The sequence below is a fragment of the Stigmatopora nigra genome, chromosome 11, assembly GCF_051989575.1.
Source record: "Stigmatopora nigra isolate UIUO_SnigA chromosome 11, RoL_Snig_1.1, whole genome shotgun sequence".
NCBI classification, from domain to species: domain Eukaryota; kingdom Metazoa; phylum Chordata; class Actinopteri; order Syngnathiformes; family Syngnathidae; genus Stigmatopora; species Stigmatopora nigra.
The window spans coordinates 6,425,851-6,445,196 of record NC_135518.1 but is presented as its reverse complement, the minus strand read 5'-3'; the positions used below and the strand labels follow the sequence as shown (position 1 = coordinate 6,445,196).

At 38.9% G+C, this 19,346-nt stretch overlaps 2 protein-coding genes across 3 annotated transcripts; one reads left to right on the top strand and one right to left on the bottom strand.

Annotated features, from left to right (window-relative positions):
* Positions 1-2,922: 2,922 nt before the first annotated feature.
* On the bottom strand, positions 2,923-11,108 carry htr2aa (5-hydroxytryptamine (serotonin) receptor 2A, genome duplicate a). Of its 2 annotated transcripts, none has more exons than XM_077728716.1 (4): positions 10,934-11,108; positions 10,255-10,835; positions 7,783-7,983; positions 2,923-5,346 (listed from the first exon to the last, which is right to left on the bottom strand). In XM_077728716.1, exons 2-4 carry the CDS (start codon positions 10,601-10,603, stop codon positions 4,565-4,567), a joined length of 1,332 nt encoding a protein of 443 aa, XP_077584842.1. In that variant the 5' UTR covers positions 10,604-10,835; positions 10,934-11,108; the 3' UTR covers positions 2,923-4,564. The 2 variants fall into 2 exon arrangements, with proteins under 2 accessions (XP_077584842.1, XP_077584843.1); XM_077728717.1 differs by having other exon boundaries at positions 10,255-10,811.
* Positions 11,109-16,678: 5,570 nt separating this feature from the next.
* On the top strand, positions 16,679-19,185 carry mpc2b (mitochondrial pyruvate carrier 2b). Its single transcript, XM_077727886.1, has 5 exons — positions 16,679-17,016; positions 17,574-17,614; positions 17,800-17,884; positions 18,138-18,249; positions 18,343-19,185. Exons 1-5 carry the CDS (start codon positions 16,923-16,925, stop codon positions 18,383-18,385), a joined length of 375 nt encoding a protein of 124 aa, XP_077584012.1. The 5' UTR covers positions 16,679-16,922; the 3' UTR covers positions 18,386-19,185.
* The last annotated feature ends 161 nt before the right edge of the window (positions 19,186-19,346 follow it).

Genomic DNA, 19,346 nt, shown 5'->3' with positions numbered 1-19,346 from the left:
TTTCAAAGGCTGTGCATGCCTTTTTTTGCCTCTTTTATTACAAATAATTAGGCTTCTCATTCATGGACTTCGTTGACAATCGATGAGTGAATTGATCATTACAACTCTAAATTTGGCTGCCGTTATTTCCTGATTCTCTCTCACTGTGTCGCTGTCTTTTTAGATATTTTCACCAAATACTTTCTCCTGCACCAGCAGCACCATTTAGTTCGAAAATAAATGTAACCACTATTCCCACAAAATCATTTTTCCTCACTTCATTAAAGAACAACCGGCGTGCATGCATTTATGTCTGCGTGCTACTGTTAAAATCCATCTGGGCTTTTTTTGCGAACTGTGTGTTCCGGTGCGTAATTGTGAAAATTATTGGATTAAGTGGCTTTTTTTTGCAGCCGTTTCAAGCTCCAAATTACGGAGAGAGCAGAAAATTAGATTGGAAGCTGCAAATCATAATAATGATCATCATAATAACGAAATGAGTTGGCCACTTTGGAGGCTTTCATCATTAAAGCAAAACCAATGTCGCTCTGACAAGAACAAATGATGTAACTTGGTTGTTATTGCGAAGCATTTCCAAATTTTGTAACAGGCTTTCAGGTCAAATTATCTTTATACTACAGACATTTATTACCTAAAAAATTACTAAAGCCTCTTTGAGCTCTAAACAGATCCAATATGTTGTTTTTTTGTTCAATATTTTTTATTTATTCATCAATTTTCTGAACCGCTTATCCATACTGGGTTGAAAGCCCAAACTCCACATATGGGATCGAACCCTTGACCTCAAAACTGTGAGCCACTCATCCATGAGGCTAATTTTCATATTACAAAACAAAAATAGAAAAACCATTTGGCTTTGTTATTATTTATTTACATTAATATGAATTAATTAACAAATATTGAAATTACATTGATTTTTATTATATTTTACATTTTTCTTTAAAAGGTTTCTTTATTTATTGTGCAAATTCTATTGGTGTCAATGTAAAACTTAACTTAATACCTGATGTATCCTACAGATTTTCTTATTTCAAGAATTTTTAAACAGACAAAACAGATTTTGGAACATTTTATCATTGCTTGCGATAATAAAATCTGGAAGGCCTTCGTCAAGCCCTTTAGTTTGAGGTGTGACTCAGTATGTGACAAACTGTGCTACAAGATTCACTTATTTCAAGAAAATCTATACGTTTTCTGATCATTATAAAATGCATCGCCAAAATAGCATTTCTAGAACTCCTGTCAAGAAGACATAGAGCAAAAACTGTTGAGAACCATATGCTGGCTGCCTACTGTTGATTTTTAAAAGGACATGATCAATAGCTGTTCGGCCTTGCACTTGTTAAAGAGAGCCCCCCCCCCCCTGTCGACCACTCGAAGAAAACGAGGCCTGTGAGTCATCGTTTGCAGCAAATTTCGTCTCCTTGACGACTGCGCCAAGAGATTTTGTTGCTTCCAGCAAGCCTTGTTTAAGATAATCTTGCTATTTTGAGGGTGCGCTACTTAGAAATCCTAGACAGCCATTGGCGCGTGGGACGTCCAGTTTTTTTGTTTGTTTGTTTGTTTTTGGTCCTTCCTGACAATTGTTAAATATGGTTTTGGTTTTTCGAAATATATATGTATGTATGTATGTATGTATATATGTATGTATGTATGCATATGTGTATGTATATATATGTATGTAGATAAGTGTATGTATGTATATATGTATATATACGTATATATGTATATATACGTATATATGTATATATACATATATATGTATATATACGTATATATGTATATATATATGTATATATACGTATATATGTATGTATGTATGTATGTATGTATGTATGTATGTATGTATGTATGTATGTATGTATGTATGTATGTATGTATGTATGTATGTATGTATGTATGTATGTATGTATGTATGTATGTATGTATGTATGTATGTATGTATGTATGTATGTATGTATGTATGTATGTATGTATGTATGTATGTATGTATGTATGTATGTATGTATGTATGTATGTATGTATGTATGTATGTATGTATGTATGTATGTATGTATGTATGTATGTATGTATGTATGTATGTATGTATGTATGTATGTATGTATGTATGTATGTATGTATGTATGTATGTATGTATGTATGTATGTATGTATGTATGTATGTATGTATGTATGTATGTATGTATGTATGTATGTATGTATGTATGTATGTATGTATGTATGTATGTATGTATGTATGTATGTATGTATGTATGTATGTATGTATGTATGTATGTATGTATGTATGTATGTATGTATGTATGTATGTATGTATGTATGTATGTATGTATGTATGTATGTATGTATGTATGTATGTATGTATGTATGTATGTATGTATGTATGTATGTATGTATGTATGTATGTATGTATGTATGTATGTATGTATGTATGTATGTATGTATGTATGTATGTATGTATGTATGTATGTATGTATGTATGTATGTATGTATGTATGTATGTATGTATGTATGTATGTATGTATGTATGTATGTATGTATGTATGTATGTATGTATGTATGTATGTATGTATGTATGTATGTATGTATGTATGTATGTATGTATGTATGTATGTATGTATGTATGTATGTATGTATGTATGTATGTATGTATGTATGTATGTATGTATGTATGTATGTATGTATGTATGTATGTATGTATGTATGTATGTATGTATGTATGTATGTATGTATGTATGTATGTATGTATGTATGTATGTATGTATGTATGTATGTATGTATGTATGTATGTATGTATGTATGTATGTATGTATGTATGTATGTATGTATATTACTACCATTACTACAACAGTATTTGTTTCAAAACCTAATTCCAACTGTTTCTTCTCTATTTTCTTTTCCTAATTCCAACTGTTTCTTCTCTATTTTCTTTTTCATGTTTTTATTTTCCACACCAGATGATGACGACAATGAAGGTGACTGATGTGGTGCAGCGGGGAAGATTGGCTCACAACACACTTGGGCAGACCGGTGGGAATCACACACACACACGCACACACACACACACACACACACAACCTCAACATGATGTACTAGTCAAAGTTTGGGAGAGACAACACGTTCCTTTCCTCATTTTCGAGGCGTGCGTGCAGTCAGTTGTGCGACCTCATCTCCGCCACCCAGAATGCCTTGGGGCGTCCCACCTTCATCTTTGTTATCTTCCTTCTCCTCCCCCTCCTCCTGTGCACTGACCTTTGCTGTCTTTTCACACAGCTTTCTACTTTCTAACTGCTGTTTAAAGTGCATTAACGCATTGGCTACCATTGTCGGCGACAGACGTCCAATCAATTTGGTGCTGAGTCTCTCACAGGTCCAATGGATTGGACGTCTATTGCCAACAATGGCTACTAATGTTAAATGTGGAGTGGGGGTTAAATACCTTTTGATGATCTATGCTTGTAAAAAAATCTTTATTTACATCACGGGGTACAAAATATTACTTTTACATACTTTCCCATCATTTTGACATAACTCCAACTTTTTTTCATTATTGACAAAGGATACATTTTCAACATATTTGCAACAATTCACATTCATGCAATAATTCGCATTTTTCACTATAAAACTGTTCAGTTTCACCTAATCACTGAATCTTTCTTTTAATGTTAATTTTACCCATTTGTTCTTAATTTTGCATGTTTATAAAAAATACTGAAAGCTGTAGAACGATATTGAGCACTGATTTAAAAAAAGAGGCCAAATTTGATAAAGTGAAAAAGCTCATTCCAAATTCTTCTTTGATTTGTGCTTGGTATTAGTTTGTGACATTAAGAAGCTACTTTTAAAATATTTTTTTGCATTAGTTTTGTTATTACCCAATTTTTGAGTGTGGAATTCAAAAAGCTCTTGATTTTTTTTCTATCGTGTTTTTTTTTAAATATAAATATGAAAAATAACGTACTATACTGTGTTCATTCATGGTCATACCCTGGTATAAACAGGTATAAATACATGAGGCATTTCACCCCCCAAAATACTTCACTCTTTTTCATATTTGATCATTTCGAGTTGTGTAGAACAACTTTTTGTACAGGATTTTTTTTAAAGTCAATTTTTTGTCAAACTGATCACCTTTTACACATTTTGGTCACTGGTAGCAGACGAAAACGTTATCGTCATCTGCTAACAGTCATGCTTTAAGCATGATATTGGCACGTGCATTCCCCTTTCGCACATCCGTCTTTTCACTATACAAATATAGCGCGTCAGCAAGCAATGTACCCAGACAGTCTAGAGAATCTTGAATTTAGTGCATACTGATTGGGCACCTCGTCTATTTTGGAGAAAAAGTTAAGACTTTGCACCCTATGTGAGTAAATATGTGCCGCCTTGTATTTGTATGTTTTTTTTCTATGTCTTACTAAGAGGAATTGTAATCATTAATAAGGGGAGTAATTAGCCGAGTTTGACAGGTATGTGTTAGTGTAGCACAAGGGTCGTGGTGTCGCGCTGATCTGAACATAGCATCAGGCGTGCATAGCAGCAGTTGGGGCCCGTCATCTCAACCCTCAGACCCGGCTTTCGTCCTCGTGCCCCCTCTTTCTGTCCCGGGGTTCCATTTCCCGTCCCCCGAATGAGAAATCGGACCGCGAGGCTCCGTTCCCCAAACCCTGTACCGAGGGGTACGCCATGGGGGGGATAGTGTTAACCAGAATGAGCTGCAGGGGTTTCTTGGCGGGCGGGGCATAGCGGCAGCGCAGGTAGCGCAGAAAGGCGGCACGGTATGTCTCGTTGAAGAGTGTGTAGATCAACGGGTTGACGGCGGACGACAAGTAGCCCACCCACACAAAGACGTTGAGCAGCCCCCCTGCGAGGGCGGCGTCGCATGCCGGCGCGTCACAAGCCGCCACCAGCACGTTGGTGATGAAGAAGGGGCACCACATGACCACGAAGAGGAAGAAGACCACACCTAGCACCTTGGAGGCCTTCTGCTCGTTGCTGACCGACTGTGCGGTGCGCCGCCCAAAGGAGGGTCCCGATGGTGGGTTGCCGGCTTCGCGCCGCACCAGCTTCTCGGAGGACAGCGAGGACTGCGGGAAGAAGCCCGGCGTGAAGGCGGGCCTGGGTCCCCACTTGGGCCGTGGCACCAGTTGATCCAGGCAGAGGGTGGCCTCCTTGTGGAGGGCTCGGATGGTCAAGAAGTAAGTGACCAGCATAATGGTGAGCGGCACGAAGAATGCCACCAAGCTACCGGCGAGCACGAAACTGGCGTCCGTCAGCAGGCAACTGCCGTCCTTGAACACCTTGGATTGGTCGCGCAGACCCATTACTGGGATAGGTGTGGAGATGCCTACACACAGGGAATGGTGGACAGTCTGATCAGATTGCTGACTGCTATTCTCGTTTCAGGATCGGCCTGTCGCCATGTGAATGTTTATTTCGTTGGTTTCTGCAGCCAAAGTGGATGCTGTGATTGGGAGACTCGCGCCAATGTTTGCAGGTAAGATTAGGAATTTATTGTTGTTGTAAAAATATATATGGCATTTTGATGGATTGGTGAGGACAGGGAAATCATTTCTGAGTTTTGCAAGCCAGTATATTATGATAGAAAGGGTTTAAGGTGTTTCTGCATGCTTTGAGAACTATCTTGTCCATACCTGTCAACTGGTACGTTCTCGCCGTAATTGGTACAACTGAAAGCCCATTTTTATATTGGTACGCTGTACACATGAAAATGGTACGCTAAACGGTGATTTTGAGAAAAAAAAATAAATTAAGGCTGCGGCACTTTCTAGCCATTTTTCACCATCCGCCATTGTTTCTTCCCGGAAACGCATGTCTGCCAAGTGATATATGTACCGGCGCCTCTGATTGGCTAAAAAAAAAAAGATCATGATAAACATTTCGTTTTGTAACACTTTCACCATGTGATTTCCGTTTCCTGTTCCCTTGTTTATGTTTACTTTCATTTTCACTTGTTGTTCGTGATTTTTTACAAAAAAGTAAAGTGGTAAGATTTTCCATGTATTTATACATATATGTAAGGGCGAAAACAAAATTTGGTAAGATCACAAATGGTTCGAGGTTGACAGGTATGCTTGTCGGAGTTTTGCATGAAAATAAGTGTCAAATGTCTGGGGGAAATTTTAGGCTTTGATGACCGTTGAAATGACAGAATAGTGTAAATGTAAAAAAAAAAGACAATTCAGTATGTATTGGTATTTTGAAATCAGTTTTGACTGTTTAACTGTTTTTTTTACATACCACACCAAAAGTTATCAGGACGGATTAGCAATTTTGTGTTGCCATATGAAATTATATTTGTCTTTTATGGGCTTTGCGTAAAAGGCCAAGACAAGATAACCGCTCACATTTTTTTTCACGTTGTCAAACGTCACCCTTGCTTTACACTCTAACTTTGAGCAGGATTTTTGTTCCTGATAAAACAATATCCCACTCTCCGATAAAATTTGGTGTGAACTATAACATCCAAAACCATAACACAGTACTCTGTGACGGTCTCCGTGACAACGACAGACAGTAGCCTCCTGCTTCTTCTGTCATGTTTTTTTTTTTTTGCAGCAAAACCATTTGTTGCTGATGATGACGCGCTCTCCTAATGTTGATTAAAAAAAGGAGCCAAACAAATTCAATATTTGCCACGGTCACAACCGGTGGGAAATGAAAAGCATCTGTGTGGCAACAGACGTGCATTTAGCACACATGGCAACTGAGCTGATGCTGGCGAGCCAAACCATCTGTGTGTGTGTGTGTGCGTGCGCGGTGGAAGACAGACGGCCGCCCGGTGGTCTCGAGGGGGTGGCGTTACGCTGGCTTGTCTTGTAGATGGCGGCGGACCGTGAGCATGGCTTGCATGTGCAGTATTTATATTTAAAGAATCATTTGTCCTGTAGCCCACAACTAAATTAAATTAAATTGAAGATGTGGGAAATTGGCATAGGTCGAAATAAATGGCCAAATTTGCATATTGCATTGACAAGAAGGTCTGTTGCAATATGATCGTTAAAATAAATACAAGTACAAGAATTTCAGTTGAGAAAACACAAATAGTGTAGCCTGTGGTGAATATCTTGAAAAATAATATCGTATTTATTCGAGTGTAACGCGTACTTGTGTATAACGCGCACCCATAATTTGTGACTAAAAATTGGTAGGATTTTTTTTCTCTAGTTTTTCTTAGTTCACACCAAAGATTGGACCAGTACTGGTAAATGGCAAATGGTCAACACATATCGCCATGACAAAACATTTATTCACAACATATAGTACGGAAACCTGGTTAAAACAAACTACTACCAGTATCAACACGATTCTCAAATGGAATTTACAATTCTAAAACCTTAAATCCATCATCATAATATTTCTAATCTGATTGATTAACATCAGATTCACCAAACAATTGATTAAATTCTTCATTAGCGAGGATAGCACTTCCTGGGAAGTCTAGTGAGAAGGTGCCTCGCTAAGGTTTCCCTTTATTTTTCATTTTACCCTATAAACTTGCTGAAGGGTATTTGGAGAGGGCTGTTTTTTTTGTAAAAGAAGGTAGATTATCGCCATCTGGCGGACAAAAACAGGTTTTACGTCTCCCATTATAACTGCAAAAGGGACTTTTTCACCAGGATTTGGTCAAAAAAGCGAATACTTTGTGTATAACGCAAATTTTGCTTTAGTTTTTCGGTACAAAATTTTGCGCGTTGTACTCGAATAAATACGCTTTTTGTTAAAAGCATGCGTGTGTCTGTGTGTGCGTGTTAAAACTCGCCGGCCGAGATGGTCCACACAGCAGCAATCTTGATGCGGGCCTTTGCGCGTGAGTTGAAGCGGCTGTGGTGGATTGGGTTCCGAATTGCGATGTAGCGGTCCAGCGAGATGGCACACAGATGCATGATGGACGCCGTGGAGAACAGGACGTCCAGATAGATCCACACGGGACACAACTCCGACGGTAGAGGCCAGCCGTAATCTGGTGGAGAGTTTGCATTAGCATGGAATGACAAAAAATGTTGTCCACTAAACAATTTATGGTTTTTAACCCGGGTCATGCTATGGCAAGCGTTGTAAAGATGGAGATCTTTCCACACTTTTTAGAAGATTCTCAATTAACATCAGCGCGGGTGTAAAAATGGCTTCAAAGTTCATTACGGCGTTGATTTGGCTTGAGAATGATTGTCTCAACAAGGCCCAAAATAGCAGTTGAAGCATAACGAGCAGCAGTGCGGGTGTTTATAAACGATTAATGACACATAGTACATCGGAAGACAACACTGCCTCGTTAGGGTGGAAACAAAACAGCATGGTCTTTGTTAACTTAGACATCAAACCCGACGTTGTTAACAACATGCTGGCAGCGTGTGATTTTGACAAATTATGTTTTCTGCACAAGACAGCAAACGTCTACTTGTCGAGCGGGTCAGATCTTTAAATGGCTGGTGACACCCTAACAAAGCTCATCAAATTGTGTAGATATGAAATAACCCGCAAAAAAAAAAATGTCTCCACTAACAATGCCCGACCAAACACAGAAATGTTCCATTTGGGATTTAAATAACGCCAAAAATATCACCACCGCTTTTGTTGGATTGGACCCGGCCGGGCTTCCAATCTACAGTCAGTGGCTCCCTGCCCAGTTTTTATTGGCTCATGGCAAATTATATAAATATTGAATGAGGCCCGCACAAGAAGCTTCAGTTCAGATAGTAGAATATATATCCCAAATATAATATACTATACTTTTTTCTCTCATTAAAATATTGGACATCTAGAGAGAAAAAAACTCTAAAAGGCTATCAATGACTTTGTTAAATAACACTCCCTTTTCCATTGTCTTGTTTGTTATGTTCAGAATTTTTTAAAAAAGCCTAACATCTGACAAACACATGCAAATAAGACATCTGGACACACACAAAATCATATGTCTCGTTTGATGAGCTCTGTTTGATAACAGCCGGTTGGTTTCTCCCCAGTAAGCGCCTAACGAAGATGAGTGGCTAATTACGCCACTCACATGAACTAATTTGTCTTTGTTTTTAGGTTCCCTAAACACTTGTTTGTCTACACCTTCATGAGATTAATCATCGGCTCAGACCTTTCCCCTAATTATATATATTTATCTATAGTCGCAAACACAAAACAAGTTTCAAAGCAAAGCAAAACAACCTTTGCCAAATTAAAATCAAAAGGGAATTCCATGCCAAAGCCAATTTGTATTTATTTGAGCAAAATATCTTTTTAAAGGCCGTTTTATTTTCTCAGTAAGAAGACTCATCAATATAGCGGCCTCATGTGTAGACGTGTAATAAGAACAAAGATGTTGAGGTCTTGGTGGAGAAATTACACTCAGGGAAAGCCTGAAGCTACATCACCCCCCCCCCCCCCCCCCTGCCTACTGTCTCCATGAAGATGAATTTTATTAAGCCCGTGTTATTAAAACATCTTTTTTTAAAGCGCCTTCCAGACTAGACGTCATCAAGTGGAGAAAAAAAAAAACAGGTTAGAAAAAAAGAGGTTCTTGTCAGTGTGTCCCTGAATGTCGTTATTATATTTATCTTTTTATATAAAAATGTGACAGTTAAATATGTCATGTAATACATTAATTTCTGTATTTTGTTTTCTGTATTTTAGGTGTGTTAGCAGATCCAACACACAGTTTTGACGTTCAGGTAGGCATTGGTAAATTGTCCTTAAATGTGAGTGTGAATGTAAAATGAATGAATGGACGAATTAGAAGGCTATATTGATTTTATTTTTCCTTAAAACACACTAGTATTTTTTTGCCGACAAAAAAGACTTGTTAGGATAGTCAGTGATTATGTTTTAATGACACTGATGGGGATGGACTTCTAATCAATGATATCGAATGATCATGTTTCGTTGCCATTGAATGGATTGGACATCTATTGGCACTAATGAGTGTTTTCAGTATATTTTTCCAAATGGACAGTTCATTTTTTAATGGATACCCATTTTTTTAATGGATATCCAGTTCGTCCATCATTGCCAGCCATTGGATTAAGGAAATATAATTCATCTGAATAATAAGAGACTAGTCAAACTCCATTATTTTGGAACAACCCAAAGAAACACCACATGTGCGCCAATTTTTCAATCCCAAACAACATAACTTTAAGTTTTAACCAACCGCCCACCACATCTGTTTGACATTTTGTTGACAAATGGACGAAAGGTCACCAAATTTCTGTACCATACCCCCGCCCCGACCCTCCATTGTGCTTACCATAGAGGATCGTCACCATGGAGACCGGCATGACCAATATCCCCAAAAGCATGTCCGCCACAGCCAGAGACATAAGGAAGTAGTTAGTAGCATTCTGAAGCTTCTTCTCCAGCGACACGGCCAGAATGACCAGAATGTTGCCCGTCACGGTAACCCCGACGACCGCCAGGATCAGTAAGGCCGCCCAGTTCTTGCCGGTCCCCGCCACGTCCTGGCAAAACCAAAGTCCGCCCTCCTGGTTGCTTTCGTTGCCGACATAAGAACATCCAGCGCGACTCCCGTTGACCGGACCGCCGACAGCCAAGGTTTGAGAGATGAGGTCCGACACATTGCCGCCGCGCAGGTTCATACTAACGCGGACCCTCAGGGTCTGGCCAATGGGTGGAACGTGGTAGTGTTGGACTCTCGGCGAGCCCTCTCATCGCTCGGCGAGTGCCGGCGTCCCATTTTGGAGGAGAAAAACCAATCAGGCTTCCAAGGACACTGTGGGACGGATGATGTGGAACAGGAGCATCGCTGGTTATTTCCTGTCTTCACCCGAGCCGTTTGAGGTCACCCTGGCAAAAAAAAAAATCCCTTCCCTGAAGGTAGAAAGGATTTCAATGAAGAGTTTGAATGTAGAGTTTCTGATAAACTTTAGTAGAATGATAGGAAAGAATACATTGCAATTTCTTCCTACCGCATGTGAGCCTTTGTCATCTTGAGCTTTGTCTTCTGATAAACACATGTCAGGTAAATACTCCTTTAAAAGCTTCTTTGTGGACCCCTGCAGGATTTGGAGGAAGGGATATTTTCACGCCGTCTCCTTCCCACCGTGTCTCGCTCTAAACTGGGAGCGCCCCCTCCTCTTGTTCTCCCCTCCGTCCCTTGATCCCTCGCTCTCTTTTACTCAGCGTCACCGAGTAAGCACCGTCTCCGACCGCATATATGAATTTTTATCTCGGGGGTAAAAGCATCAGCCTGGGAACTGAGGACAGCATCGTGAAGTCACAATTTGTGTCTGTTTGTAGATTTTCATGCCTTCTCTGGGAGTGTAATGATGAAGATGATTGGTCTCCAGGAGCGTTGCCACTAAGTATGACATTTATGGTAAAATACTAGTAATCACAGTAGAAGGAATAGTATTGCTAATGAAACATCATTGGGGCAATTTGTAAGGCTGACAGTGATTGTTGGATCAAAAAAAGACAAAACAATATTCCTGGATAAAAGGCTCCAGGACCATCATAATCTTATTAAAGTTTTGTTTCAACTGATGTCAAAGCAAAAAATTATCTTCCATCCATTGATTAGATTTTTAGATTAGATTGTGACCTAAACATTTTTGCATTAATTTATTCATTTTCCATACTGCTTATTTTCAAGGGACCCGGGGGTGCTAGAATTGATCTCAGCCAACAACGGGCAGGAGGCGGGGCATACCCTGAATAAGTTGCCAGATAATCGCAGACAACAAAGCAACTAACAACCATGCACGATCTTACTCCATCCAAGGGTGTTCAAACATAAGAGAAAACCAGAGTACCCAGAGAAAACCCATGCAAGCCCAGGGGAGAACATACAAAGTCCACACAAGAAGGTCCAAACCTGGGATTAAACCCTGGATCTCAGAACTGTGAAACCGAGGCGCTAACCACTCTTCGTCTGGGCTGCCCTTAAGGTTTTTTTGCCCAATTAAACACACACAAAAAAAATCAATTTCACAAATCTGACAATTTAGGTTTTTGAGACTGAAATTCTTTAAAAAAAAATGAATAACAGAAATATTTTCCAGATTCAAACTGTTATGGACAGGCAGAAGATAATAATGTAAATTCCAAAAATGTTGACCTAAATAATGAAGGCAGTCATTGTGAGATGATGAGTCACCGCCATTTGGGTGGCACTTGAGAGCCGCCTTCAAACGCCACCATTGGGGAAACCAGCAGATTCATTTGAAGCTTTAGGACAAACTACACATTTGGTGACACACCATAATCCCCGTTTTGGCTGGGTTAGCAACCAGGGACCATAAAACATGATGTAATCTGCCAATAGATTCCTAACGACGATAACCGCTAACGAGTCAGCCGGTGGTAAACAACACTGATAGTAATCGGGTGAAACGAACCGGGGCTTGTTTTATGCCTAATAAACTTGGCGAGACAAATCAAAATACTTTGAAAGAAAAGAAAGAAAATCCTTCCAAATGTGCTATTATGCTGACGAAGGTAAAATAATGACCTTTTCATATCTTGAATCCAGCAATGAGGTCAATAAAAATAGAAAGATTCAGTACGTACATACAGTACATACAAAGCTATGACAGATGGCGAGATTATGTAAGAGCGAGCGCTTTCTATAATACACGTAACCCGTACGCTATGGCAGGAGGTCCTTGAAGCAGAAATCCTCGAAGTGAACTCATCCATCCTGATGTCCTGCTTTTTTTTTGTTTTTTTGTTTTAATCTCAACTCATTGGCTAATATTGATGGTAATAGACGTCAGATCCAAATGTTATTTTGAACTCCACAGGGTTAATTCTCACTTTGGTTTTTCATTCCGTTATATACATGGTCTAGACTTGTTGTTACCCAAACACTCCATCAAGAACTGATCTAAGTTTAATGATTATTTAATATTTAATTAACATTGCAGTTCAACCATGAATTTACGTGATATCACTGTTCTGTTTAACTATGAACTGACATGACTTATTCAATATGAATTCAACAGTGTGTTTCAAACATTCAACCGTTTATTCAAGGTTTTTTTTATCCACCATAACGTGACAGTAATTAACATTACATTTTAATCATGAATAGACAATATATCAAACTATTCTAATAACTTTGCAGGTGGTTCTTGACTAGCAATTGACTTGGATTTTAATTTTGTTCTTGGCTTCTTTTTCGCTCAATCTTTGGAAGGCTTCCGACTTTTTGAATGGTTGTTGCCATGGTGCTTTTATACCATAATTGCATGTTTAACGTTCCTTGAATTGCTCTATGATTCTTGACTCTGTGTTCATTCCCTTTACCCTTAACTTCGTTGCACGATAGATTTTTGATTTGTTTTTTTTTTGCTCAGTTGTCGCCTTGATGTATGTTTTGGAGTGTCAGTGTCAGGTTCATAATGCGGTCGTGCAGAGGTTACATAAGCTTGATTGTGTGTATTTATCGCAGCCCTTCCTTTCTCACTCTCCCCAAATACCATCTGTCAATCAAACACCTCAGGTGACTCATCTGTGTGCTTGTGTGTGCTTGAACGTGTGTGTCTGTGATGCGTGTACATTGGTTACCATGGTGACAATGACACCGACATCAAACCTGCTCACCTGTAACACTCGACAAATAAGACCAAAATTGTGATTTGGCTTCTTCTTTCTTCTACTTGGTTCATAAAATTGTTCAAGATTTGATTTGATGGAATCCCTCTTCTATTTAAAGAAAATTGACTTCGTTAAGCGTTAAAAGCTTTACAGTTTATTATGTCAGCTTTATATGGAAACTGTACATTATTGTTTGCATTAATACTGGCTGCCAGATTGTTACATTTTCCTAATATATCACAAACAGAGATTTTTGAGTGATTTCCTCTCACATTGTGATGTTGAGCTAGACTTAAAGCGCCGATTTAACGGCCTGACTTGTCAGCGCTTAGGCCAACACAGGAGTCTTTCAAATGCCGATCAATATTTCTTAACCGGGATCTCAGCAGGCTTTTATATGGTTCATACCTGGGTTTAACGACTATTGATTCCACGACTCATGTCCCTCCATGATGTGTTTGACATTTGACTTTGAATGTTGCTTTTGAGCTTCGCCATGATACTTGTAATGAGCTGTCAGGGCAAATTAAATTCATCCTACATGGCGACACGCCACGCGGCCACTGCCTCCACATTAAAGCACCGTCACGGGCCGCCGCGTGGCGTCTCCTGTCGCAAATGTCACACGATACGACCATGGCGGTCTGCGCCTTGTGTCTTATAGACTCGAGCAGAGCTGCATTAATTGGGTTATGAAAGCAACTAGTTGTTGCCCATGGATGCGAGAAAAAAAGTATGCAATGAATCAATGTGTGTGTGTGTGTGTGCAAGAAGTGTGTTGTGTTTATTGGGGTTAGTATTGCGTGATGTATGTGTTTTTGCTTGATGTGTCATCTTGACTTCCCTTGCCTTGTGTGACCCAGGTGTTTGTAGTTTTGTAGTTTGTAATCAACCTCTGTCTGTGTTTTTAAAGCCGTGTTTTGGTATGTCTTTTGTGGGAGTTTTGTCACTTATTTTCCTATGTAATGTTTTGCCTATTTGTTGGTGTGCGTTATTTTCTTAACTTGGTCCCAGTTTTGATTATTTCTATAGTTATTTTTCATTAAAATTGTAATTTGTGCATGCACCAGCCCTTCCCTATCATTTTTCTGCTTGCCACTGGTGGGTTCAACTTCCCTCGCAAATTCATGACAAACTGAATGTGTTTTTTTGTGCATTAGGGGTTTAAAGATGGCGTTGTTGTCAACTGGAAAGTGAGGAAAATAATTTCAAGTTAGTCAAAGATATACATTTTCTTTAATTTGTAAAATGACCCCTATTTCACGAATACACACGTTTTTCATAGGTAAGCACTGGCAAACCTAAATGGAACAATTCCTTACGCTTTCACTCATTTCCAGCCCTGAGACCTGGATTTAGGATTCAGGTTATAATCCCATATTGAGACCAATAGTCTTCTCTTTCAATTTGATAAAAAATGGAATTCTACATTGGCCGGAAAATTTATTCCACATCCATCATCTATAAGTTTTGGTCCATGTGGATCATTCTTCAGCAGCAAGTACTTTATAAGATGTGCGGCTGGTTGAACAGGAACACAATATCTGACAGGCGCCAAATCGGGATTAGAAACGTGCTTCCTCCAAACAGAAACAGCTGAAGAAGTTTGGGGTTTCAGACTAAGGTTAGGTTAAATGGAGGCTTCCACACAAATATTTAAATTGTAGGGTTAAGTGTCAAATGCAGATTTAAGGGGTGAAGTGATGGTCAGGATGTATTAATAATAAACCTCAGTTAGGTCATTGCAAAATAGGAAAGGTTTTTAACTGGGTCAGGAAACTAACTAGGTTAAAGATTCAATATTTAGGCAACTAGTATTTTTGAACAAAATCAGGGTTCAAATTTTAAAGTATGTTTTGGTTTCTAAAGAAGTTTGAAGTCCCAATGAACTAAAAGGCAGACAGTAAATCAAGGTGGGTTTTTATTTTTGTTTTAAGAATGCTGGTTTAGATTGTATATTATCCACTCACATTATAAACTGCAAAGAGGATGAAGTCATCATCTGTCTTATTTATTTTTTCTTAACTTGACCTGATGGGACCTTTTGGACTTTTCTTCTTAATGCTCATCATAATATTGATGGAGAACCCCAACGTCTGCAGTCAGAACAGTAAAGTCCAACTTAATGAAATACTTCTTACTTTATGCCCCACCAGTGTGCGCGTGCTTGTGTGTCTGCATAAAGTAAGCTTAACATGAATCCACAGAGGATTTTGAAAGTCACTCATTAAGTAGTTGAGTGGAATTAGGGAGTCTTTCCTCTTTTTTTTATTCACACTTTTTATTAGTTATTATCCAATGCCTATTGCCTTTGTGGTACAGACGATTTCCTTCTAATAATGCCTAAAAGAAATAGGAATGAATTCAGTCATTGATCTCTTAAAGATTCTGAATACATATTGATATTGGCACATGTGTGTTTATATTCACTTTTCCATTCTATCAGTCTTGACTCAACAGTCATGTGTGTATGGCGACCTCAAGTGGATAATTATGATACTACAAATACTTTACTATTCGCATCTATTGACATGGTAACTATATTCACGAATAACGCAATTATAATATGTTAGATATTGAACTCTGTGGTCAATTAAAATTGTTCTTTTTTCTGATTCTCTGTGTTTCCGAAGTGTTACGTTTCACTCATGATAACTTTGTCATTTATCCAATATTGAAAACTTGGATAGTTGTAGCTGAAAAAGTGCCTCTTGCAACAGAAGTCTTACACTTTTGTTTCTCTTAATTTACTTGAATTTCTGATAGATTTACAAAGCCCTTCGTATGTCGCAAGGAAAGATATTCATGTTTTTTTATTTATTTTCATTCATTTTAAAATGCAGAAAAGGACTGTTGTTCGAAGATTGCCTAAAGAAACTGTTGTTTTTAAAGTCTACACTAGTGTAGTCAATGCCTCTGTCGCAAAAAAGTGACGACATCAATCCGTATTATTTCACGGCGCCCACATTGGCATTCAGCCGTAGTCATAAACCTATGATGTCGCTTTCCTACCGGGATAGGTCAATAAATGAAACAAATTGGAATTATTTCAACCAATCAGCTACGGCTTGTAAATGGTGAGACCAATCGTAAGAGGGTGTGCTCTTTAAGCTCCGCCTTATTGCCCAAGGTTGCTCTTCAAGCGGAAAGTCACCTCTTCGTTTGGCTGCTAGCTTAATGTCGCTTGCTAGCATACTCTCAATTACGCGAAAAGACTGATCTAAGCCTCTCCCGAAGACTCAAGTTTGCGATAAATATTTAAAATAGTCTACATTTTAATACCAGCTCCACCAGTGTCGCCACCGTCTTATTAGCCTCAGCTATTAGCGGTTTCTCCCCAAACTCCAAACTACCATCATGGCTGCATTGAGAGTTTCCTACCACAGGATTCTTGACAGAATCGAACATATACTGCCAGCCAAGCTGAGACCACTGTACAACCACCCGGCAGGTAAGAATTAGTTCACCCACCCTCATAAAATAACAATAAAAGGCACCATAACGTTCACAACAGTAGCCCGTATCACAGCAATAAAGTCGCACCGAGATGGTTGTGATTTGCGTGTGCGTTTGATCTGCGTCATCTACTTCCACATCCAGTACAAAAATAAATATCCTCCACGAGACTGAGATTTGAGTTGTCAGATCCAAATGTTGTTGACAGTACTGTTTCCATTGCATTGTTTATTTTAAGATAACCCCCTTTAGGGTGAGCTTTTATATTTGGTATCAACAACAGTACCACAGTGAATCAATCATAAGGTTAAGTTTATAGGTGGAGAGTCCAATAACCTGAACCCACGTTCATGCCCGAGTGGGTTTCTAGTCTATTCTGTTATTTTTCTGTCCAAGGGTATTTAAGAGTTGTGATTGGGTTTTTGAGAACCAAACCAGCAGGTTTTCATGTTTCCGCATCTGTGCTGCGGGGCAATTCTTAGACCTGTTGTATGTCAACTCAAATTTTTATGTCTTGGACTCTTATAAGATTTCCTTCTTTTGTCATTCCAGGTCCCAAAACAGTGTTCTTTTGGGCTCCAATGTTCAAATGGGTAAGTACATGTTTGAGAGTTAATCATGTGGAACACATGAACTTTAATTTTTTTTTCAATTAGTATCATGTTTTTTGAAGCACCAGCTTTTTTGTATTCTACCCTACGTGGACAAAATAATGCAGTAATCCCTCCATTATCGCATTTTCATTTTTCACAAATTCACTACCTTTGACCTTTTTCAGGGCCTGGTTGCAGCAGGTTTGGCGGACATGACTCGACCAGCGGAAAAACTGAGTACCTCCCAGTCTGCAGTGCTGACGGCAACTGGTAAAATAACACGAGTAACTAGTTCATAAAATGTTATGATTTTTCGATTATCGCAGCCATGCCTGGTTGACATTAACCGTGATATTCGAGATATTACTGTACATGCGTGACTTAAGTTTTAATACATACATACATGATCAGTGTGAGTAAAGTCAAAAAGGTTATAGGCCGGTAAGAATATACATTTTGAGTAGGTAACAGTGTCAAAGGTATCCGAACAGGTGTGTGGGTAACCTTGCTTCTTGTCAACCAGGCCTGATCTGGTCCAGATATTCACTGGTCATTGTCCCGAGGAACTGGAACTTGTTTGCAGTCAACTTCTTCCTGGGTTGTGCTGGAAGTTCGCAGCTCTACAGGATTTGGAGGTGATTCAAACAAACTAAAAAGAGCTTTTTCCTCACAATTCCTTTGTGTTGTGGTTGTGATTGGACAAGCGGGAATGTTTTGTCTCTGAACAGATACAATCAGGATCAAAAGGCTCAGGGGGCAATCGAGTCCTGATCCAAAGCACTGAATTTAGCTGGTGACATCACGCCGGGATACCGACTGACCTGCCCCTAACGTCCCTTTCGACAATTGTACATCGTCATGTCGTCATTTCCACCTAACATCCATGCTAGTAACACGATCCGACTTTATTTGTCCCATTTCTCTGCTAGAAATGTGCACTTTCCTAAAGGTTTCCTTGAAATATTGGACACTTGATGAAGAGAAATGCAAGTAACACGCGAGAATGATGGTCATCAACGCACAAGGTATTTAATTGTACATTTAGTTGATCATATGCAAGTTGCATTACCTCATGTAACCATATCCAAAAAAACATGTTTGATTTTTAATGTGTCCAAAGTCACTGAAGGGCGTTATGTTATTCTTTTAGTAACTCACCGCTATTTATATGGTTGTTGAATTAATTCAATTAAATGGCTTTAATCTTGGGAGAAATTAAATTAATCATTTTAACTCTGCCTTTTCATCTGGTGCTAAGGGCATAATTTTTCTTATGAACCTGTGTAGCCTCTAATGCTACACAAGTGATAGCTAACACTGGTACTTGAGTTGCTATACAATGTCTATTCCTTATTTATAGCAAATGCAGCTACTTATAAATTACTTTTGTCACACTTTCAATTGTTCATTTTTAAACCCCCTCACTGTAATGGCAATAATTGATTTCACTTTGCTGTCACTTAATCTACTGATGGAGAAAATCGCACTTTGAGGCAATGTGGAAGTGTAATGACTATTATGTGTATGGCTAATAAACTCAGTGCAACTCATTAAATGAGGTCAAATCCAAACTAAGGTTGTCACTTTTTTTCCCGCCATTGTCAGCGATTTGAAGTCAGTCCATTAAAGGGTGCAATTGTCATTTTTTAAAAAACGGCCTACACGGCCGCTCCGCTTGCAAATTTAAATAAACATTCAACTAAAAACACAACAAATAAAAAACAGACAAAGA